This window comes from Sinocyclocheilus anshuiensis, unplaced genomic scaffold (assembly GCF_001515605.1).
Source record: "Sinocyclocheilus anshuiensis isolate Anshui unplaced genomic scaffold, SAMN03320099.WGS_v1.1 scaffold544, whole genome shotgun sequence".
Taxonomy (NCBI): domain Eukaryota; kingdom Metazoa; phylum Chordata; class Actinopteri; order Cypriniformes; family Cyprinidae; genus Sinocyclocheilus; species Sinocyclocheilus anshuiensis.
In genome coordinates, this window is record NW_015555763.1 from 1,566,298 (window position 1) to 1,588,179 (window position 21,882).

At 35.8% G+C, this 21,882-nt stretch overlaps 1 protein-coding gene across 1 annotated transcript in view; it reads left to right on the top strand.

Moving 5' to 3' along the window:
* Window positions 1–1,598: 1,598 nt before the first annotated feature.
* LOC107674032 (disintegrin and metalloproteinase domain-containing protein 12-like) overlaps window positions 1,599–21,882 on the top strand; it is a 117,362-nt gene continuing 97,078 nt past the window's right edge. The window contains exons 1-3 of the mRNA XM_016467891.1: window positions 1,599–2,038; window positions 13,974–14,080; window positions 17,165–17,238. Of these exons, the coding sequence (XP_016323377.1) occupies window positions 1,927–2,038; window positions 13,974–14,080; window positions 17,165–17,238 (293 nt within the window). The 5' untranslated portion in view covers window positions 1,599–1,926. The remainder of the gene's footprint in view (window positions 2,039–13,973; window positions 14,081–17,164; window positions 17,239–21,882) is intronic.

Sequence of the window (21,882 nt, forward strand, 5' to 3'; positions counted from 1 at the left end):
ATTAGGTGCAGCTTGTTCTACTATTGAAATTATTTTGTAATTACTCAACTATCAACTATGGTCTCAACCATCAACTATGGTTCATAATCTCAAGTAGTTATTTGAAAAAAAATTAAAGAAAGAAACAAAATGCAAGTGTTGCCATTTTTGAACCTGCTTTTATTCAGATTCATTATGCAATTTTCTCCACATTAAAATATGGACATTATGCTCTCTTTCTTTAATAGCCAATTTCAGAATGTGACACAGCTTGGTAATGTTAAAATGCCATGGGATGTATGATAAAAAGAGAGGGGCATATATTCCTCATACTCCTTTGCCCTGGAAGTGTCAGGGTTTCTGGTGCGGAACGTGAAATTTGGGGTAATAGAATTCAGGAGAGAACAGTGTAACGGGAGATTAGTCTGGAAAGTCAGTGATCAAGTGTTAGATGACAGATTGGATGACATGATGATAAAGGAGAGACAAGTAACTTAAGGGTGGAAAACTCGTCTTTTTTCAGCAGTCTGAATTCAGAGCTAGTTGTGGTGCTTTGAAAGTCTCATGAAAGGAAGAGCAAGCAAATATGCTGATTTAAAAATGCAAAAATGTTAAGTCCTTGAGTCTCTGAGGTCAGTATGCTACCTGCTGGAAACCTTGAGAGAGTTATTATAGAGTGCCTTGCATACCGAAAAGGAAAAGGATAAATGACCCCATTAAGAAAATGAATAATTTCCTTGCAAATAAACTCACAAAATATGTAGAGCCACAAAAAGTTTCTGAATTTCTGCAACAGTATTATGTAGGCAAAAATTGACTTGACATTAATCATATAATATTTTAAATGTAGTATTTAGTAAATGTAACTTTTATCCTAGATCGTAACCACAGTACCATTCAAATTGCACTGAACTCATTCATGTCATATCAAGCAGAAGCCATTCACAAGATTGAGTAAATGAGAATAACACTGTGACAGTGAAGTCTGACAAATCTGATAAATATATTTATTTATTTTAAAGGCTACACATAAATCATTGACTACAAACATACAATAAAATAATACTATCATGAAATTAATCCGGAATGCAAGTCAAAAGACTGAATGGACCCTATTTACTTTGCTTTCTTAATAGACAGCCCACATCTTATTTTATATAATAATAATAATAATAATAATAATAGACTAACATGTACTTACATTTAAATTAATCATTTGATACAATACATTTATTCTGTACGTTTTTAAATATACATTTATTTATTTATTTATTTATTTATGCATAAGTACATAGTAGTTAGACACTTTATATGAATCGGGACGATAATAATTATAATAGATATGATTATTGATATTATTAAACTATTTGTTTTTACACATAAATCATTGACCTAAAATAATGCTTGAAATAATACTGTCAATAAATAATTAGGAATGCAAGGTTAAAGATGAAATATTATTTAAAAATATTACATATATGAATTTTATTTATGAATACTGTTTATAAACAGTATTTATGAACGGTTTTAGGAACCTGAATGAATAGCTTTAGGACCCTGCAGAGCCCCGCTATAAAACACGTGGAGATTCAAGCAGCACTCTTCCAAAGAATCAACACTTCACCAAAGCACGAGACCAACCCGCATCTGTTCTTAGCTGTCCGTGTGCTCTTTGCTTTTGTTTACACTCTGCACGTGTGACACAGGACAGTGTGAACACAGTAGACCGTAAGATTTAAGCAGTACTGGCTTTGTAAAATTCTCCAGACAGCTCTATCGCGGGTCCGTAGACCACCCTCCCCTATCTCCCCTGTGGATTTAATCGAATTGCAGGAAGTCACTCACATCCTCTCTGCTTGCGCTGTGTGTGTGTGTGTGTGTGTGTGTGTGTGTGTGTGTTCCTGTGTCGGTATATTATGAAGATCTCATCATAAGGAGCCGGGCATCATGAGGATCTACCGGCGCATGGAGAACTGGTGCCTCATGAGCGGACTGCGCGCGTTTGTGCTGCTGATAGTGGGACTGGCAGCTGACATCTCCACTCATCACTCACCCGACGGTAAGAGACACTTCATATTAGTGCTTACCTTACTGTACACTTTTATTGAGTAAAACTAACATAGAAAGGCAATTACTGTAAGTTCGTTGTTATTACATGCGCTGGGGTAGCAGACCTTTGTGCCTTGTCTACCCTAAAGGGTGCATATTCTTATCCTATAAAGCCTTTAGGGGTGTACCTTTGAGGGTATTGGCCCAGTGACAAGCTGGTTTACCCCTAAAAGTTACTTTTGAACATTTGCTAAAAAGGTTTAAAATTAAGATTAAAGCAATCTGAAATATGTGGAAATGAACAGTGTCCAAAATTTGAAATGATATCCAATAATAACAACAGTAGTGAAATGTTATAGGTCAAATATTGAATTTTAAAAGCATGGAAGAGTTTGGCAGCTGTTTGCATATATTTTTTTTTGATTTAACTCAGTTTGTGAACAGAGCACATGAATAAAACAAGAGGAGAGATGCTGAATGAGATAAATAGGAAACCTTGTGTGCATGAGGATGAACAACAATAGCAGGAAAGAGCAGAGATGCACATTTACATGTGGCTTTAGGAGATATGTTCAACAGTGACAATTTAAATGTGTTGACATCTGGTTGTCCTGTCTGTGTATATTAATTAAATGAATGGCATTTAGAAAAAGCTTGTGTTGGACACACTGAGATGTACACAAAGATGTACCTTTAAAGGTATTGCCCAGACAGTGACAAGCTGAATCCCTAAAGGTACAATGAAATATTAATGAAATAATATAAAAAAAAAGTTTTTAAATAAATAGTTTTAATGTAATATTTAATCATGCAAACACAAAATTAATAAATATTTTAAAAAGGCACTAGGTAAAAACATCTGTACATCATTGCATGCTTCTTATTGCATTATTTCTTATTATTTCTTTGTATTTATTACTTTAAGAACAAATTGAAATGCACTTGACAATTATTCACTTTACAGTCCAAAATTAAGATTAAAGCAATCTGAAATATGTGGAAATGAACAGTGTCCAAAATTTGAAATTATATCCAATAATAACAACAGTAGTGAAATGTTATAGGTCAAATATTGAATTTTAAAAGCATGGAAGAGTTTGGCAGCTGTTTGCATATATTTTTTTTTGATTTAACTCAGTTTGTGAACAGAGCACATGAATAAAACAAGAGGAGAGATGCTGAATGAGATAAATAGGAAACCTTGTGTGCATGAGGATGAACAACAATAGCAGGAAAGAGCAGAGATGCACATTTACATGTGGCTTTAGGAGATATGTTCAACAGTGACAATTTAAATGTGTTGACATCTGGTTGTCCTGTCTGTGTATATTAATTAAATGAATGGCATTTAGAAAAAGCTTGTGTTGGACACACTGAGATGTACACAAAGATGTACCTTTAAAGGTATTGCCCAGACAGTGACAAGCTGAATCCCTAAAGGTACAATGAAATATTAATGAAATAATATAAAAAAAAAGTTTTTAAATAAATAGTTTTAATGTAATATTTAATCATGCAAACACAAAATTAATAAATATTTTAAAAAGGCACTAGGTAAAAACATCTGTACATCATTGCATGCTTCTTATTGCATTATTTCTTATTATTTCTTTGTATTTATTACTTTAAGAACAAATTGAAATGCACTTGACAATTATTCACTTTACAGTCAAAGATATTGCAGGTGAAATTCAGCTATATGGAAATTGCATTTGATCCAATGATATGCATTTATTTATCAACAATGTGCAACAATGTCAGTACTCCACAGTTTTATTAGGTTAGTGGGATTAGGTTTTAAATAGGACTTGATTTTGGCATGTACATGTGCTGCATTCATTTCAGTGTGACATGATTGACACAAACTGTGTGTGTATGTTAATCATTAAGTTAGTTAGGATTAAGTTTTCTCTTTCACCTGCAGTTTTCACCATTTAATTCATCAGATTATTGTTCCTACACACAGGGCTGGACTGGGACAAAAAATCGGTCCAGGCATTTATTGATTTCAAAGCTGAATTGTTAGCATCATTACTCAAGTCACATGATCCTTCAGAAATCATTCTAATATCCTGATTTGCTGCAAAAAAAAACAAACAAACAAAAAAAAAACATTTATTATTTTTATTATGTTCAAAACAGCTGAGTAGAATTTTTCAGATGATGAATAGAACAGCATTTATCTGAAATGGCAATAATAATAATAATAATAAATGTTTCTTGAACAAATCAGCATATTAAAATGATTTCTGAAGGATCATGTGACACTGACTGGTAGTGTATGTATGTATATCACACTCATATCACATCTAGTTGTTTTGGATAAGAATAAACCGTCAGGTCCGACAATATCGTGTCTTTTTTAATTTAAATCTAGCTCACATCTGTTCCACACGTCTCAGATCCTCTCCTCCTCTGCTGTCTTTTTCACAAGAGCGCACACATGCTCCTCTAAGCTGGTGTTCAGGAAGATAGTAATTACAGCAAAGGCAGGATGATAATACGTCTTTGAGCTGTGATTGCAGGGGACTCTCGAAACTCTCACTTTGATCACAGCAAATGAAACAGAATGCAAACAAAAGGAACCTGTGAAAAGTCTGTTTCTTATATGCATTTTTTTTTTAAAGTTACTTGATTTTTGTCTTTGTGTGTATGGATTGTGTACATGAAAGCGGTTGAGCCACTTAGGGGCACTGTCTTGAGGACCTTTTGAGAGCAGTACTTTGTGCTTAATGCCAGATACCTTTGTGTATGCGAGTATGTGTGTGTCTCATATTTCCTCTTGTTAGCACCTCATTCCCAGCACTGACAAGTTCCTGAAGTTAGCAGGGCTGACATGGTTTCACAGTATCACACATGACAGCAAAAAGTGCCTAGAGCCATTAAAATGCAATTTGAGACTATCCATCCATGGCTAATTTGTTTCTTGTGCCGTGTGACTGTTTGTATGTGTGTGTGTTTATAATATGTTCATCCATGGTTAAAATCCTTATAATCTGGTGGAGTGGGTGGAATTGCTGATCGTAATCCCAACTATTTGAATTCTGTATCCGATTTGAATGGCTACTAATCACTTAAAGTTGCTTTGCATGCCCAAACTCTATAGGGACAAATTCCGTAAATATGATGCACCCGGCATTTCAGTGCACAAACCTCATAATAACAGAACATCTCTTTAAATGTGATGTTTGCGTATGTTACAGTACGTCTATTGTTCATGGCAGCACTTAAGAAGAATGTCATAATCAGGCATAAATGAAGACACATAGTCAATAGAGTTGAACAATGTTGACAAAAATGATATATTGATAATGATAAATATGAAACTAAAACCACCAGTGAGTGGCGGCATGTGACAGTCTTGTCAGTGAGTCATTGTGTCATTCAGATGTTTGGATCACAGTGGTGCATCAATGCTATACAATTTCAGCAAAGTATGCCAGATTATAGTGATCTGCCACATCCTCCACACCACAGTGCTCTGAACTAGTCCACAAAATTGCATTCACTGTTTTTGAGGCACGTTTGTGCTGTTTTGCAAAATTGTGTATGATTTTCATAATCCCTTCTGTGAATCGGATACTAAAACAAGACAGCATGTGAAAGTAAATGGCGCCGTCAGTGTAAAAATATGCAGTCTACTCCACTTTACTGCAATCCTGAAGATTTAAAGTTTGCGTTCTTTTAATTCAGCTATGAGGTGGTCACGCCATGACGTATCAGTGTTCTGTTGGTCACACATCTTCACATGATTCGAATTCGCAGGGCAGAGTTCACCAAACTTGGAATCCAGTGAAATTCACATAAGCTTGCGTCTCCTGTCTCCCGCATCCACATTTGTATGAATGGAAGTCAGTGGAATGTGACCAACCCTAGTAAATAGAGACAAGGAGGAACGTATTGATAAAATAGTGATATATTTGGTGGGTATTTCTGTTGAAATCTACAATTCCCTTCCTGTGTATGTTTCTTTTTCATGTGAGAAAGAGATAGCTAGAGACACTCATGTAGATTTTTTTGGATAATGCAGGGTGGGGTGACGTGATCACCAAACTCTGATACAGTTTTTCCACACCCTCTTGAGCTGGACTATGTGTGTTTGTGTGTTTCTTTTTAAAAGGATTCAGGTCTGCCCCAGCAGTCATGTGGATCACCTCACTATGGCCTTGGCCTCCATGACCAATCAATTCTCCATGAGGGGTCTGGTTTTACCTCCTGGAGAGTGACACACTAACACACATAAGCCAATTATCCAAATTTACAGGATGATCAAATATCTCTTGTGGATTAATGTAAGGCAGATGCATTCAGTCTTACTTTCATCACAGCTTTTGGTGTTATAGTATAAGGAGCTGTACTGAGAGCACTTTCACTGTTTCTGAGTTTCTGAAACAGTTTTGACATGTTTAACACACCCCTGTTGTTCTCTGCATTGATCCAAAGCTCAACGCCACACACACACACACACACACACACACACACACACCCACACACACACACACACACTCATTCACTGATTGGCAGAAATGCAAACTTATTGATTCTGGCTCAGACAATAGGGATCAGTTTGTGCAGTCAGGCGGTACAGGTCTAAGCTCTTTGCACTCATTAGTCTTTTGCTGTCATTGTGCATGCCGATTTCTCTAAGTGTACAAACATGTCTAAAAGTCGGACATATTAGACACAGCTAAGCTAAGCAAAATCAAACAACTAGTAACAAAGTTGACCGGACAAGGAATGAATGAACAAACAGGAACCAATATACATAGGATAATTAACAAAACAGGTGCATAGAATAATCAATCAACTCAACAAGAACAGGAAAATGACCATAAAAGGAAACTCAGGAACAAGAACAGGGGTAAAACACGGAAAAACAAGTCCACAACACTGACAGCCATCTTCTCCAAGGCGCGTCCCGTGCCATAACATATCCACTGGGGAATGGGGATGGGCACCCAGGGCAGATATGGGCGCTCAGGGGGCCATGGCGGGACAGGTAGTTCAAGGTGCCATGGCGGAGCAGGGAGCTCGGGGCGCAACACGGAGGAGCAGGTAGTCCAGGAGGCCATGGCGGAGTAGGGAACTCAGGAGGCCATGGCGGTGCAGGCAGTTCAGGAGGCCATGGCAGAGCAGCCTCCGCAGCCCCAGCCCCCGCCTCTACGGGTGGAGCCCTACTACCCCCCCCCCCCCCCCCCCCCCCAGAAAACTAACTGATCTTAATATCTTGGTACTAACCATCAGGTACCATCACTTTACCATGGTACCTCCACTATACCTAAAAAAAAAAGTTATAGTGTGTCAGTTAATTGTTTTGCATATTTAGGCCTGATACAACTGATCATAGTTGCATCTTCCTTTATCTCCTTCTCTCTGTTTTTGTCTGTAGAATGTGAAAAAGATGCGTTCTCGTAAGCAGAAGGAGAAGGGCTTCTATGAAGTTCTGGACTGGGTGGAGAAAAATAGACCTCAGGACATACAACAGTTCTGGCGCTGTGTGTTTGAAGATCATATCCTTCAGCTGTACCCAACGCTACGTATCCTCAGAAACAGTCTGCTGGACGGTTACTGGTTTTCATTATTATACTAATATAATATTGAACTATACTGAACTATACTACGATAGATCAAGAATGCATTTATATGTACAGTACCTTTTTATTCTTTTCTTTGTCCCAGGCACTTTCAAACTCTATGAGAAACCTCCGAATGTTGAGACACTCACAGAGGAGGAAGACAGCGAAGGAAAGGCAGAGAAAGGGAAGGAGAAGAGCTACAAAAGAAAGGGAAGTAAAGATGACAAAATACCATAAGATGCCACTCATAGTTAGCCTCAACCATTTAAGATGTCGATCTTCCAAACTCTCATTTCTTTCCCCGTCAGAGAGCCTCAAAATCATAATCTGTAGCTACGCATCGATACCAGTGAGCTCAGAGAGTGAGAGAATGACAGGCAGAGCCAGAGAAAGAGATTATTATGGCAAGGTCATAAAGTCTATAGATTCTCTCAGTCAGTAATCTCTCTTCATTCACACCATCACACCCGCATTAGCCATTTACCAACATACTCACTCTTTCTATCTGACACACCCACTTAATCTCCAGTTCTCTTGCTCACTATCGCACTTTCCTCTTTCAATCTCTCACCTCTTGTCCCATTTCAGCAGCTGACTCTCAAAGCGCTGACGCCGCTTTTTCAGGCTGTTAGGAGAGAACTAATGTATTCAACTCATCAACTTAGAAACCTGAAGACGCTGCAAACAAGAAACTTATCATTAACTTGTCTGCCTAGTGGTAGAAGAAAGTCCTCATTACTGATTCTGATTTTGAGATGTTTTGGAAGTGACTGGTGAGAGGTTTATGTGAACTGGAAAGTGATTAAGTAAGACTGAACTGTGCCCGCTGATCACGGTGTATTCTTTTAGTGATTGGTTTTGCTAAAGGAATTATGCAAATATGGTCATTTGCATAATTTACGGTTTTACATAAAGAAATATTATAAGCAAGCAAGAGTATTTGCTCAACATGTGGTTCATTAAAACATACTTAACATGCACTTGTGCTGGTTTGACAGTAACAAACTTTATCGAAGTAGCATTTAAACAAAAATTTTAATGTTACTTTTATCATTTTAAAGAATAATATCTTAATTTTTTACTCCACTACATTTCAGAAAATGTTGTTTTGAAGTGAAGAAATTGACACCACTCTAATGTTCATTGCATGAACAAATGATTATTTTGAACTGATTCTTTTGATTTGCTTGAGGCACAACAGAGACACACTCTGATGTCCACTTCATGAACAAATGATTCTTTTGAACCGATTATTTGGGTGAAATCACATACTCTCTGAGTAGGTACTTGAATAAGTAATTACTTTGTAACCATGTGTAGTATGAATGGAATCTGGATGTATTGCATTGGTCATGTTGTCATTTTCATGTGAAAAATATAAAATACGATCAAATACATGGATGTAAAATCTGAGTAGAACATGTGTGAATAATCATGCCTGTCAGTTTCCGAGAATTTCACGGAAAGCTTTTTAGACATAAAGAATACAGTAAAAATCTCTCACATTGGATTAATTTACACCATTACAAACATGTGCAGCGATTCCCACACATGTAATTAAAATTCCCACATAAAAGCAGCTAAACATCTTGGACTTTTCCTTTGTGGTCTGTTCAAAAAAATAAATTGGGCTTTGTATCAATAAAGAGAATATGACCACAGTTAAACAAATAATTACTGAGCAGCAGCATCTAATTTGTGCATTTATGTTTAATAAAACATAACCGCATGCGCATATGCGCACACCCACATTCTCTGGGGTTTCACGCTGACACTAGACTAATAAATCTGGTCAAGTCATCACGTCTTGCTTCAAATAGCTTGTACGTGACATGGGCGTGAAGGGAAGGAGAAAAAAAGAAGGAAAAGCAAGCAGGAGATACACACAGCTGCATTCCAAAGGAATGCTAAAGTTACATACTTTAAGGACAACCGAGTATGAATTTTACGATCTTATAGAATAGCAAAGTGTCCACTGGTTGCATATTTAAGAATTTCGGCATAACAAGTACACTGTCTGCATACTGTGCATCAGGGATTTATGCATATAAGTAGAGTGAAACAATGACTGCCCACTTCTTCAGCAGTCATTGGTTCAGGAAGTATTTTTCATGTTAATGTCCTCCATAGGGATTCTAAAAAAGCCATAAACCAAACCAAACAACCATAAGATGAGTAAAAATGTATTTGAACATTGGAAAAAGCAAAGCTAGACAATGAACTTGACAATGAACTAAGCAGACCATGATGTAATCAAATACAAAAACAATGATGCAATATAAAACTATTAATGTATCATGTAAAACTATCTATGTAGATTTATTACAGGTATAAAAACAAAATGAAAAATAGTCAAATAAATTTGAGTTGTTTGAAACTGTAAGAAGGCTATTAAAACTGTATTAAAAATTGAAATAATGTTGACTGACAAATTCAACTGAAGCATATACCATTGATTTAATAACTTGCAAAGCTCATGGTAGGTCCATTTTGAGATTTTATACATTGTTTTTAAAAACCTGTTTGTGTGGAGAAAGTGAATGGGATGTTTAGTTCCAGAACCCCACTGTTGCACTCTATTTAGATGCAGGGAACGTTTTACCTAAGTTAGACACTATGTGCAAAAACATTGTTATTTACAGATTGGATGGTGTGTGAATACTGGTGACAATGAAATGCCTTGAGCTCTGGTAGTTTTGCTGATATGGTGTGTGACTCTGTTGCATTATGACGAGAAGTATAGGAAGGTTTTTTTTTTTTTTAAGTCCCTTAAATACCATGAATAGCACATTTGATACTATCATTATGACATAATTATTTGATACTACAGTAAAAATATGTGTGTGTGTGTGTGTGTGTGTGTGTTTACAGAAAAAAAAAACAGTTTATTGAACCTTTAGACGAAAAAAATTAATTAATTAATTAATTAATTGACTGTAATGCAAATCAATGAGAACTTTTTTTTAACAATATAGCAAATTACTTACATAAAATGCATATAAATATCAGTTGTCACTCTATATCTTCCAGAAACAGACAACAGAAGGTGTGTAGTATGTTGTGTTCAACAGGGGTTTCAGCAGATTTTTTATCATTTTGATAATTTAGAGTCCTTAGAAATTAAATATGATACAGTAGGATGTATAGGGTTAAAGCACATGGTTTAATTATCTGATGCCATTTTTCAAGTGTAGTTTTGATGCAATATTTAGGATTCATTGATTCAGTATATTATCTATTCATCTATCCATGTGTGTCTTTAGTTTATTTATTGTAAATAGATATAATTGATATAAATCATGACAGTCTTTCAATTTAATTTCATTACTCACTTCCCGATTACCCACAAATGTTAGCTTTGTTCTAGTGTGCAAAGCCTCTTCCTGAATTGAATCCTTCTTGGACAAAAAGAGCAGAAGGAGAATGATAATGACAAACAGGAAATTGGGTCTGGGTAAAGGAAGTGTGGGGGTTTGTGCATATGTGCACTTGTGTGCTATAAATTATATCCAAAATGACAGGATGTGCACAAACACATATTGAAATGTGAGTGATAGCTTCCCACTGGGGAAAAAAGACGTTTCCAGAGTGCTTTGCCACTTCCTGTCTCCCTCAGAATGCTGAATCATGGGTAATAAGGGGTGTCTGACAAACCAGCAGCGGAAAGCTATGAGCCCAGTGTGCCTTGCAGACCAAATATGTGTTATTATGAGCTGACAAGATTCTCACTGAGTATATATGTTCTCTATTTATGGCATACTAGTGCACTAAGTATGTGTTTTCAGGAGCTGCTTGGTTCCTATAGTGTCTCACTGCAATTGTGTAGTGATCATATCATTTTGTTCTACTCTATTTGAGGTTCAGTATCTTTGTTCTGACCTTTAAAAAAGGTACTATATTATAGTTGTGATACTGGATGGTAATACAACAGTACTTGGATTTAATCCATGTTTAAACCATTGAAAGAACTCTACTGAATAATTACCATATTCATGCATTTACCACAAAGAATACAATAGAATTGCCATGATACATGGAAATACCATGGTACTTTTTTAGTGCAGATGACTGATATATGAAATGCAGTTTTTAGTGATTTTGAAAGAAGCTTCTTTTGCTAACCAAGGCTGCATTTATTTGATAAAAAATACAATAAAAAACTTTTAAGTAGAATTTAAAATAACTTTTCCATTTCAATTTATTTATATTTTAAAATATAATTTATTTCTGTGATGGCAAAGCTGAATTACATCAGTGTCACATGATCCTTCAGAAATCATTCTAATATGCTGTTTTGCTGCTCAAAAAAATGTATAATAATTGATCCCCAAATCAGCATATCAGGAAGGATTTCTGAAGGATCGTTTATATATTATTACATAATACTTCAGTGTGACCAATTAGACAAAGTTTTCCAGAGAACTTTCTAATTATAAATATAACAAGTGTAAATAGAATATTAACACTTTTTTTGTCCTAAAAAAAAAAATGACAGGTGTTTGTCTGTGAGTCACAGTGAGGGAGAGAAAGAAATAACTAAGGAAGGGCTTACGACCCTCAGAGAGCTGAGAAAAAAACATGTTGTGCTGTTTCTCTTTCTTACACCTCCTCATCATTTCTTGCTCTCTCTCCGTGTCTGTCGCCCTCATTCATAATGGATGCCGTAGTGTTGAGGTTCAGCTGAGGATCACTCTAAAAAAAAATGGTGCTATATAGCACTAAAAGCGGTTCTTTGTGGAATGTTTTGGCCCTGTGGGGGCACGATGCTTTCACTAAGGGGAGAGAAAAGAGAGAAGACTTTTGATTTAGACTGATGACGCAACTACACTCACGAAACACAGAAGCCAGTCAATCCAAGTTTATCATTCTTCTCATTACATGCCAGTTTGAGAAAAAGAATGAAATTTTGTAATAAAAAAGACCAAAACAGAAACATATTCATCAGTGGCCTCAAACTTTTAGTTGTATTTAAGAAATACTGATGTCAAATTATGGCATGGGCTTAGTATACTTATTCATACACTGCATTCTTTTTCATACAATATGAAAAAGTTCTCAGTCAAATTGTAGCCCAACCTGGAATGCTAATTTATCAAGCATTCCTTTGATTCATCATTGTATGCACATAAAAGTGAATATATTTAATTTAATCCCCCAGGGTGCCACCATGTTCACGATCTTCATCTGTCAGAGTTTCCTTATGAGTTTATAAATGGAAATTTCCGACATCATGTGCTGTTCTGTTGCACATTTCCAAGTATGACAGTAAAAGTATGACTGTCATTTATATTATGGAAAAAAATAGTTAAAGTAAAGTAAAGTACCATATCTGCCACCATAGTGTGCAACAGTTGGGTTTTTGAAGTAAAAATTACAGTTTATTTTCTCGAAGAAGTCATTGATTTTTAACAATGACTTAAACAGTAACCTTTAAATACAGACCTACCGTGAAGCCATCAGTCTGCAACTTTCAACTTACTTTTTAAATAATCATATTTAACAGCAGAATTCCTGGTGAAAAACTACATTACCCATGATTTTTGTACCTTTGTCTTTTTGTCTGATTTTCAAACACTTTTTAATATTTGCTGCAAATCAAAGTTTGTAATATTGTGTTTTATCTTGTAGCTGGTTGGTTTGTTTCACAGCTTGTAACATTTTAGAAAAGATGTTTTCAAATCCCTATGGAAAAACACTTCCGGAACCAAGGCTGCTTTTTTCTACTTCAGAATTTCACTTTTAATTCACTGTGTTAGTTGCAGTTTCTTTGTAATTACTTGTGAAATTCACTAACAATTTCTGAGGGAAAATTGTAGTAAATTGCTTCCTATATCCTACACCAATTTTTTTATCAGTGTAGTAGCCAGACGTTCTTTGAAAGGTCACCAAATGTGACTGACCACTATATATCATTATTGTAGGCTTAGCATAGTGAATTGAGATAGCAACCATGGAATGCTCAATAATCGAATTTTGTTTATTTTTACCCTAAATAACCTATATAGTGCATCTTTAAACACAGACCTTATTTTATATGTAAATTGAAAAGCACCATCCTAAAATCCCATAATAAATCCAGAGGGAACCCATAAGTTAAATACTAATTCTCTTCCAAGTTTTAGGACTACAAATTCTATTGAGTTAATGGCCTTTATCTCCCCATCTGTTCATGCTGGTCCTAATTCTTTAGCTTATAATTCCACCTTTAACTGTTGGTCATTTGAACTTCTTGTGTACCTCCAGTACACACACACACACACACACACACAGAGAGAGAGAGAGAGAGAGAGAGCTCAGCTGCATCACATATTGTGTCACTGTTACTTCATTGCAATACTAATGGGAGCTTTTTTTTGTTGCTTGTCTCAGGGAGGCAACTAAAAAGTGTGCTCAACAAACTGGAACACTACCACACCATGGTACCGCTACTGCTGGAAGGAACAGAGCAGAGACCAATCGGCTGGCTCCGCTCCAGAGTAAGAAAGAACACTGTATATTGTTGCTGCATCATTTTTCACATATTTTCCTAAACCTCTAGAAAGTAATTTTCCCTTCCATCATGATGTCTCGTTGCTGGTGTTTATATTTTTTATATGAATTTTTTATTTTAAATAGCACTGAGTAGCATATACTCTTTTCAGATGGATAATATATTGAGTCCAGTGCAAGTTCACTTCAGTTCGAAATGGTATAACATAGGACTACGGTACAAATTAGTTCACAATGTATGACTACCATAGTCAGTGTCATTATTGAGCCACAGCCTTTTAGCTCTAAAAGGGTCATTTGTGAAAATGAGTGAAAGGCCTGACTGCCAAACGGCACCAGAGGCACAGAGGCTGAGTGATGAGGTGATGAATGTTGAAAAGTGTTTTGGAGTACATTAGATTAGATTAACTGCCTGAAGTCGTAGCGACATTGTCGCAAAAAGTCACGGGGCCTTTGTCATTAAGGCTTAATTGATTCCAGTCTCCACAGTTACTCTCGAGTTACTCGAGCTCCAGTGAATATTACAGTCAAACGTCTTCAGTAGCTCAGAGCAATGTCTGACTCTGGCACATGGCTCTTAGAGGCCATTTCACTGCCCATTTTACAGTGAATTCATGTGTGCTTGGAGGCTTAGGCATTGGAAACTCAACTCCCAGAGCTTTTCATAACTGTCTGAAATGTTGGAAATGTCTTTAATGCATTGTTAGGGAAAAGTTTTGTATGTCATGAAAATGCATGCTAGAGAATGGTTGGCTTTGCTTTGCTTTGCTTTTCAAGGTAATTGCGATTAAACATTTGCAGGTGGAGATTGAGGCTGTGGTGAGGGTAGCGTATTTCAGGCAGGAAATTCCACTCAGAATAAAGGACTTGTCGGCCTGCGCCACGAGAGGCCTGACTGATGGCCCAAAGCCATATCACTACAGCTGGAGTGAGGGAGGAAGATATGCTCTATCAGCTGTTTAGCAAGGAAAAGTAGATGGTCATTCTATTATAATAAAGGGAAAGTTGAAGAGTTATTCAGAAATATTTCAGGATCTGTGTGCACACATGCATTTTTTAAAGAGTCATATGGGTTTCTGAAAAATATATTTTTTGCAGTTTGTAACGTAGCTATCCTTCAATGTAAACAGTCTGCAAAGTTGTTAATCAAAAAAGTGCATGATAAATAAAGATATTGTCTCTCAAAGAAAGAGTAGACTCTGAACCGCCTTAACGAGTCGTCATATTTTCGAATCCTCTGCCTGTTACCTATATATGTTACAAGGTAACACATTTGCAGGCTTGTGGAAGGGAGGGGTTTACAGACCTTAAATGTGGGCTAAGCGATTTTTCAAAAACGCTTTAGAAAACTGATTCGGGCCGACTAGCAAAACAAACTTGGAGCCAATCAGCAGTAAGGGGCGTGTCTACTCATGATGTGGAGGAGAGAGGGTTCAGTGCACAAGACGGACATTAGCGAGCCGAGCGACAGAAAGATAGAGATGGCGGATAAAATAGAATGTCATGAATAGGACACAGCAGCAGTTTTCTGTTGGGGATTTGTCGTGTCGTGCCACGCCACATCCAGAGTAGACCATAGATATGTATATATATCTATGGTGTAGACAGCATCACTGATTATAATGAGTTCCATAGTATTTTGTCATGCCGCGCCACTCGCGTCAACATTGGCTACCAGAAATCGCTTACCCCACCTTTAAGCTCAGAACTGCTTCGGACGAATCGTTTCGAAGTCATTGAAAAATTATTCTAATATTAAATGTATATTCTGAGAAAATTACAATGTTTTCTGACCTTAGATGCATTTAAACCTGTTGTAGGGGACTCCAACACAATATTAGGACACTTTTAAATATCGTATGACCTGCACTTTAACCCTATAAAGCCTTTTGTATCATATTTGATGCACAAATTTCTGAGGCTTAATAAACTGCAACATTCCATAAAAAAATAAGAATTGTCAATTTTGATTTCATGTGGTCTTCAAAGAAACAGAAACACCTCCAAACCTTACTAAACATTTGGAAAAATGTTGGAAATATTGAACCATTCTAGAATGTTTGAGATCTGCATAGAAGAAAAAAAACACTGCAAAATGACTTTTGAACTTGCAAAATGAATTGAAGTTGTGTTTTTATAGGCCACATTCCCACTGTTTTTGATCCATTCAACATGACTCTAAAATAAGAGGAGTTATGATTTTTAATGTGAATAATATTTATTAAAATATTACACAAAATTAGAAATATATTGTAATAATAATGTTCTACTGTAAAATAAAAATCAAGTGTATTTCATAAAGTATATTAATTTTATTTTATAGTACATCAGTGAAATTACAATTTATGTCTTATAAGTTCTTAATTTTCAATATGAAAATAGTTCATTTACATGTACAAAAAAACATGGTATTACCATTATACTTTTTGAAGTAAATGCAAATTAAGATGTATATCAATAGAATAATGCAGCACTAAAATCAACTACATAAACAGAAAAAGATACCACACATTTACGCCTTAACTGTGCAGCTGAACATTATGCTGTGAAAAAGAAGCATAGAGTATATTGTCTCATATAGGCAAACAAAAGAAATATAAAATATTCGCTTTGAAAGAACACCAAGAGCAGGTACCTCAAAGAGGTCCACCACGATTAATCAAGATCCACTCACTTGAACACACCTGGCTTCACTGCTAGCTTATTTTTTGTTATTTGTCAAGAAGCAGTTTGTTTAAATGACATTTGTGTGTGCAGTTCAGTTCATATTCCCCATGTCTTTGAATGAGTCGAGCGAATAAAGATGCAGTGGCTGTACATGAACACATCAGCCTTTTCCCTGTGCAGAGGGCTTGACACATTATTATGTGCAAAATCACAGTTGGAAGTCTTGCTTTTGGCTTTATGGCTCTGTCTGGTGTGCTGGATCAAATCCTGAGTCGTTCATAGGTGTGAAGGCTGTGTGTGTATGTGTGTGTGTATTTCAATGGGCAAGATGCAGGGTTTAGAGTAAATTGGTTGAAACAGGAAAACAGGACATGAAGTGATTGTTTTGTTTTTAATTTATTTAGACGCCTCCCGCTTTGCTGCGCATCCTGATCCAAGCAGAAGGACAACAGCTGATTTTATCTGTGGAAAAGAACCAGTGAGTCTCCCTCACAACACTCCAGACTCTCAAATCTCCACACACATGAGCAGACACACAGCGTTTTTACAAAACCACATGATCTATAAGATCAGGATCACTGAAAACTTCCAAATCCTGATCCTGTCTCATCAAAACAAAACACATAGAAGTAGCTTAAAAGGATAGTTCACCCAAAAATAAAAATTCTGTCATCATCATTTAATTACATCATTTACAATGTGAATATAGTGCATAAGTCCTATGAATCACTTTTATGATACATTCATGGTGCTTTTGTGTCCTTATTTTCATATGTACATATTGTCATATGAAGTAAAGACATGTATGAAATTTAAACATCTATTAGAAAATGGAAGGATTTCATGACATATATATCTAGCCCATATAAATATGTATGTTTACGTATGTATATTAATAATTTTTTTTACATATGAAGTGTCATATATCTAATTATTTATACGCATAAATGTATAATATGCCAGTCACACATAAATGTGTTATATTTTATTATATTATTATAATATATAATGCAGTTATATTTTAGATTTATTCATTATATATATATATATATATATATATATGATAAAACTTTGTTTAAAGAATGTTATAAGTAACACATAAAAGTAACATATGTACATATATAATATATACTTACATTATATACATACGTTATGTACATGTGTTAATATATGTAAATTTAAAAGATAGACGTATGTTAAAGTAATAAGAAATATATATGTGTGTTTATATATATATATATATATATATGTGTGTGTGTGTGTGTGTGTGTGTGTGTGTGTGTGTATGCTCACAGCATTTTTGTATATGTTTTCATAAACATGCATTTATAAATATTGTTCACACATATCCTCGCTATTCATACAAGTATGTACTGTACATAAATAAATTTTAGTTGGGGTATTTTAAGTATGTTAGAAAATTAAAACTTCATATATTACCAAGATATTGCTTTAACATATGTGGCGCTCTTAATATAGGGCAATGTATGTCATTTATTACATTTCTGTTTGGGAAAGAACAAAGCAGTAGAGAGACAGACTGAAAGAAAGAAAGGACAGACGAGCCAACAAAGAAACTCCAGGGATGTCTGATACAAACTGACCTTCTCTGTACATTAAGCTGAGTTCAACTCTTTCCCACAGCAAAAACATCACTCATCCAGATATATAAAAGCCCAACCCAGAGGACAGACACTGATTTCTCTAGAAGGACCATGAAGCTTTGTGTGTTCATCATCACAGTAATCATAACAGTCAAGACACTACCATACAAACATTTTTGCATGCTTATGCAGCTTCACAGTTTTTTATTATAAGCCTTTTTACAAAGAATTGTCAGATCTTGAAAGCTTTCCTACACATGCAAAGTGATTCACTGCATATTAATGACAGATGAACAAGTGGCAACACCTCGACAAATAAAACAGCAAGTGTGTATCTTTTCAAGCCACAATAAAACCGAGGATGTCGTTTATTCACTCTAGCTGCTTTGACAATGCATTTGATAAAAGAGCTTTGATAGTTCCCATCTTTCTCTGAATTTTGTCTAACCTCATCTTGAACTCATTTTTGATTAATTAATTTAATAATCATTGTTGTTTTACTCTATGGATTTCTCCTCCCTGTATTCTCTAAGCACGGATCAGCAATACAACACAGACCTAACAACAGCCTTGAATACTGTTTAACTCATAATGAACAGAGAAGCAATGCCGCCTTTGATTGCTCTTCCAAAGGATTTCCAAAATAAATGGCTTCGTGTGTGATGGTGATTGAGGCTTCAGAGCTGACTGTCAGAGACTTGAAGAGAACGCTGTAACACTGATAGACTCTAATCAGCAGCTGCCCAGTGAAGCTGCAGCTTTGCGCCACTTAATTTGTTGAATTCTTTTAAGGGCCATGTTCCTCTCAAGACTGAGTGAAAACACTTACCATAAAGTCTGTAACAAAAAGCCAGACAACATGAGAGCATGTGTATGATGTTTTTAGGCTTCCATAATTTAGCGTCATTTGGGAAATTAACTTGAAACTATAGCAAGCTACTCGTAATTTAAAGACGTTAGAATTATTCTTTTCAAAAACATAGCACTACAAGTTACAAAACATAGCTTGGTTCAGTACATTACATTTAGCTTAAAATGTACTCACCTTCATTGCCATCCAAGATGTAGAGTTTTCTTCTTCATCAGAACAGATTTGGAGAAATTTAACATTACATCATTTGTTCACCAATAGATCCTCTGCAGTGAATGGGTGCCATCAGAATGAGAGTCCAAACAGCTGATAAAAACATCACAACAATCCACACGATTCCAGTCCATCAGTTAATGTCTTGTGAAGTGAAAAACTGTGTGTTTGTAAGACAGAAATCATTATTTAGATATTTTTAACTTGTATTCATTTGTATTTTAAATATGAGTCCTCTATCCATAATATTGCTTTGAAATATGTCAGTGGATTTTGATGTAAGAGGACAATAAGGGATGAACTTTTTCACTGGAGGAAGTATCATTATGGATTATGGAATCATATTTTGACCAGAAATTATGGTTTAAAGTTAAAATGCCTTAATGATGGATTTTTTTCTTATAAACATGCAGCTTTTCACTTCACAAGACATTAATTAATGGACTTGAGTTGTGTGGATTACTTGTGGATTATTGTGATATTTTTATCAGCTGGACTCTCATTCTGACGGCACCCATTCACTGCAGAGGATCCATTGGTGAACAATTGATATAATGCTAAGGTTTTACAAATCTAACTCATAATGAACAGAGAAGCAATGCCGCCTTTGATTGCTCTTCCAAAGGATTTCCAAAATAAATGGCTTCGTGTGTGATGGTGATTGAGGCTTCAGAGCTGACTGTCAGAGACTTGAAGAGAACGCTGTAACACTGATAGACTCTAATCAGCAGCTGCCCAGTGAAGCTGCAGCTTTGCGCCACTTAATTTGTTGAATTCTTTTAAGGGCCATGTTCCTCTCAAGACTGAGTGAAAACACTTACCATAAAGTCTGTAACAAAAAGCCAGACAACATGAGAGCATGTGTATGATGTTTTTAGGCTTCCATAATTTAGCGTCATTTGGGAAATTAACTTGAAACTATAGCAAGCTACTCGTAATTTAAAGACGTTAGAATTATTCTTTTCAAAAACATAGCACTACAAGTTACAAAACATAGCTTGGTTCAGTACATTACATTTAGCTTAAAATGTACTCACCTTCATTGCCATCCAAGATGTAGAGTTTTCTTCTTCATCAGAACAGATTTGGAGAAATTTAACATTACATCATTTGTTCACCAATAGATCCTCTGCAGTGAATGGGTGCCATCAGAATGAGAGTCCAAACAGCTGATAAAAACATCACAACAATCCACACGATTCCAGTCCATCAGTTAATGTCTTGTGAAGTGAAAAACTGTGTGTTTGTAAGACAGAAATCATTATTTAGATATTTTTAACTTGTATTCATTTGTATTTTAAATATGAGTCCTCTATCCATAATATTGCTTTGAAATATGTCAGTGGATTTTGATGTAAGAGGACAATAAGGGATGAACTTTTTCACTGGAGGAAGTATCATTATGGATTATGGAATCATATTTTGACCAGAAATTATGGTTTAAAGTTAAAATGCCTTAATGATGGATTTTTTTCTTATAAACATGCAGCTTTTCACTTCACAAGACATTAATTAATGGACTTGAGTTGTGTGGATTACTTGTGGATTATTGTGATATTTTTATCAGCTGGACTCTCATTCTGACGGCACCCATTCACTGCAGAGGATCCATTGGTGAACAATTGATATAATGCTAAGGTTTTACAAATCGGTTCTTATTCTCATCTACATCTTGGATGGCCTGAGGGTGAGTAAATGAGTTTGTAGTGCAATTAATGTATACCTCTAATGGATTTTGGATGGATGGACACCTAGTGAAGGCTTGAACGTGAATTTACACTAAATACAACTGATAAAATTGTTGGCTTTGCGGTCAGTCCACATTCCAATGTGCTCCTTTTGGTTCATGAGTGTCTTGCGTCTTTTCCCAGTCCCCTTTTTTCACCAATAAAATGGCAAATGGCAGTATTTAACACTATACAAAACTGAAAGATGTACAATGCTGCACAGTGACTGGAAAAACACTGTATGTCATGAAAGGATAAATTACATTTTGGAGCTGGTTCATTGAAATGCATTGTCCGAAACAAACTAATTCGCTAAAATTAATTGGTCTTCCCAGTGGTACTTGAGAGAGAGCGAGACACACTTTCTGAGAGAGTACGTTTGATTATTGCCGCTGCTCGCTCTGTTGTAAGGCTGCATGAGCAATATGTGACATAAAAAAACAACAATATAGTGCTTGTAAACATAGCTTGTTACTGGAAAAGCTGCACTATTTTGATGAGCTACTGTCACACTACTGAAAAATTTAGCTCATAGCATCCCTACTTTCAGTTAGGTGTCAGTCACTTTTTTTCATTTGTAGGTTTTACCGAAGTGTTCTGCCTCTTTTAGACTGTACATTTTGATAATGAAGTTAAGAGTCAAATCCCGGACACCGAATTGATCAAAGTCAACAGGACGTTGAATGAAGGAAGATTGTAGGAAGATT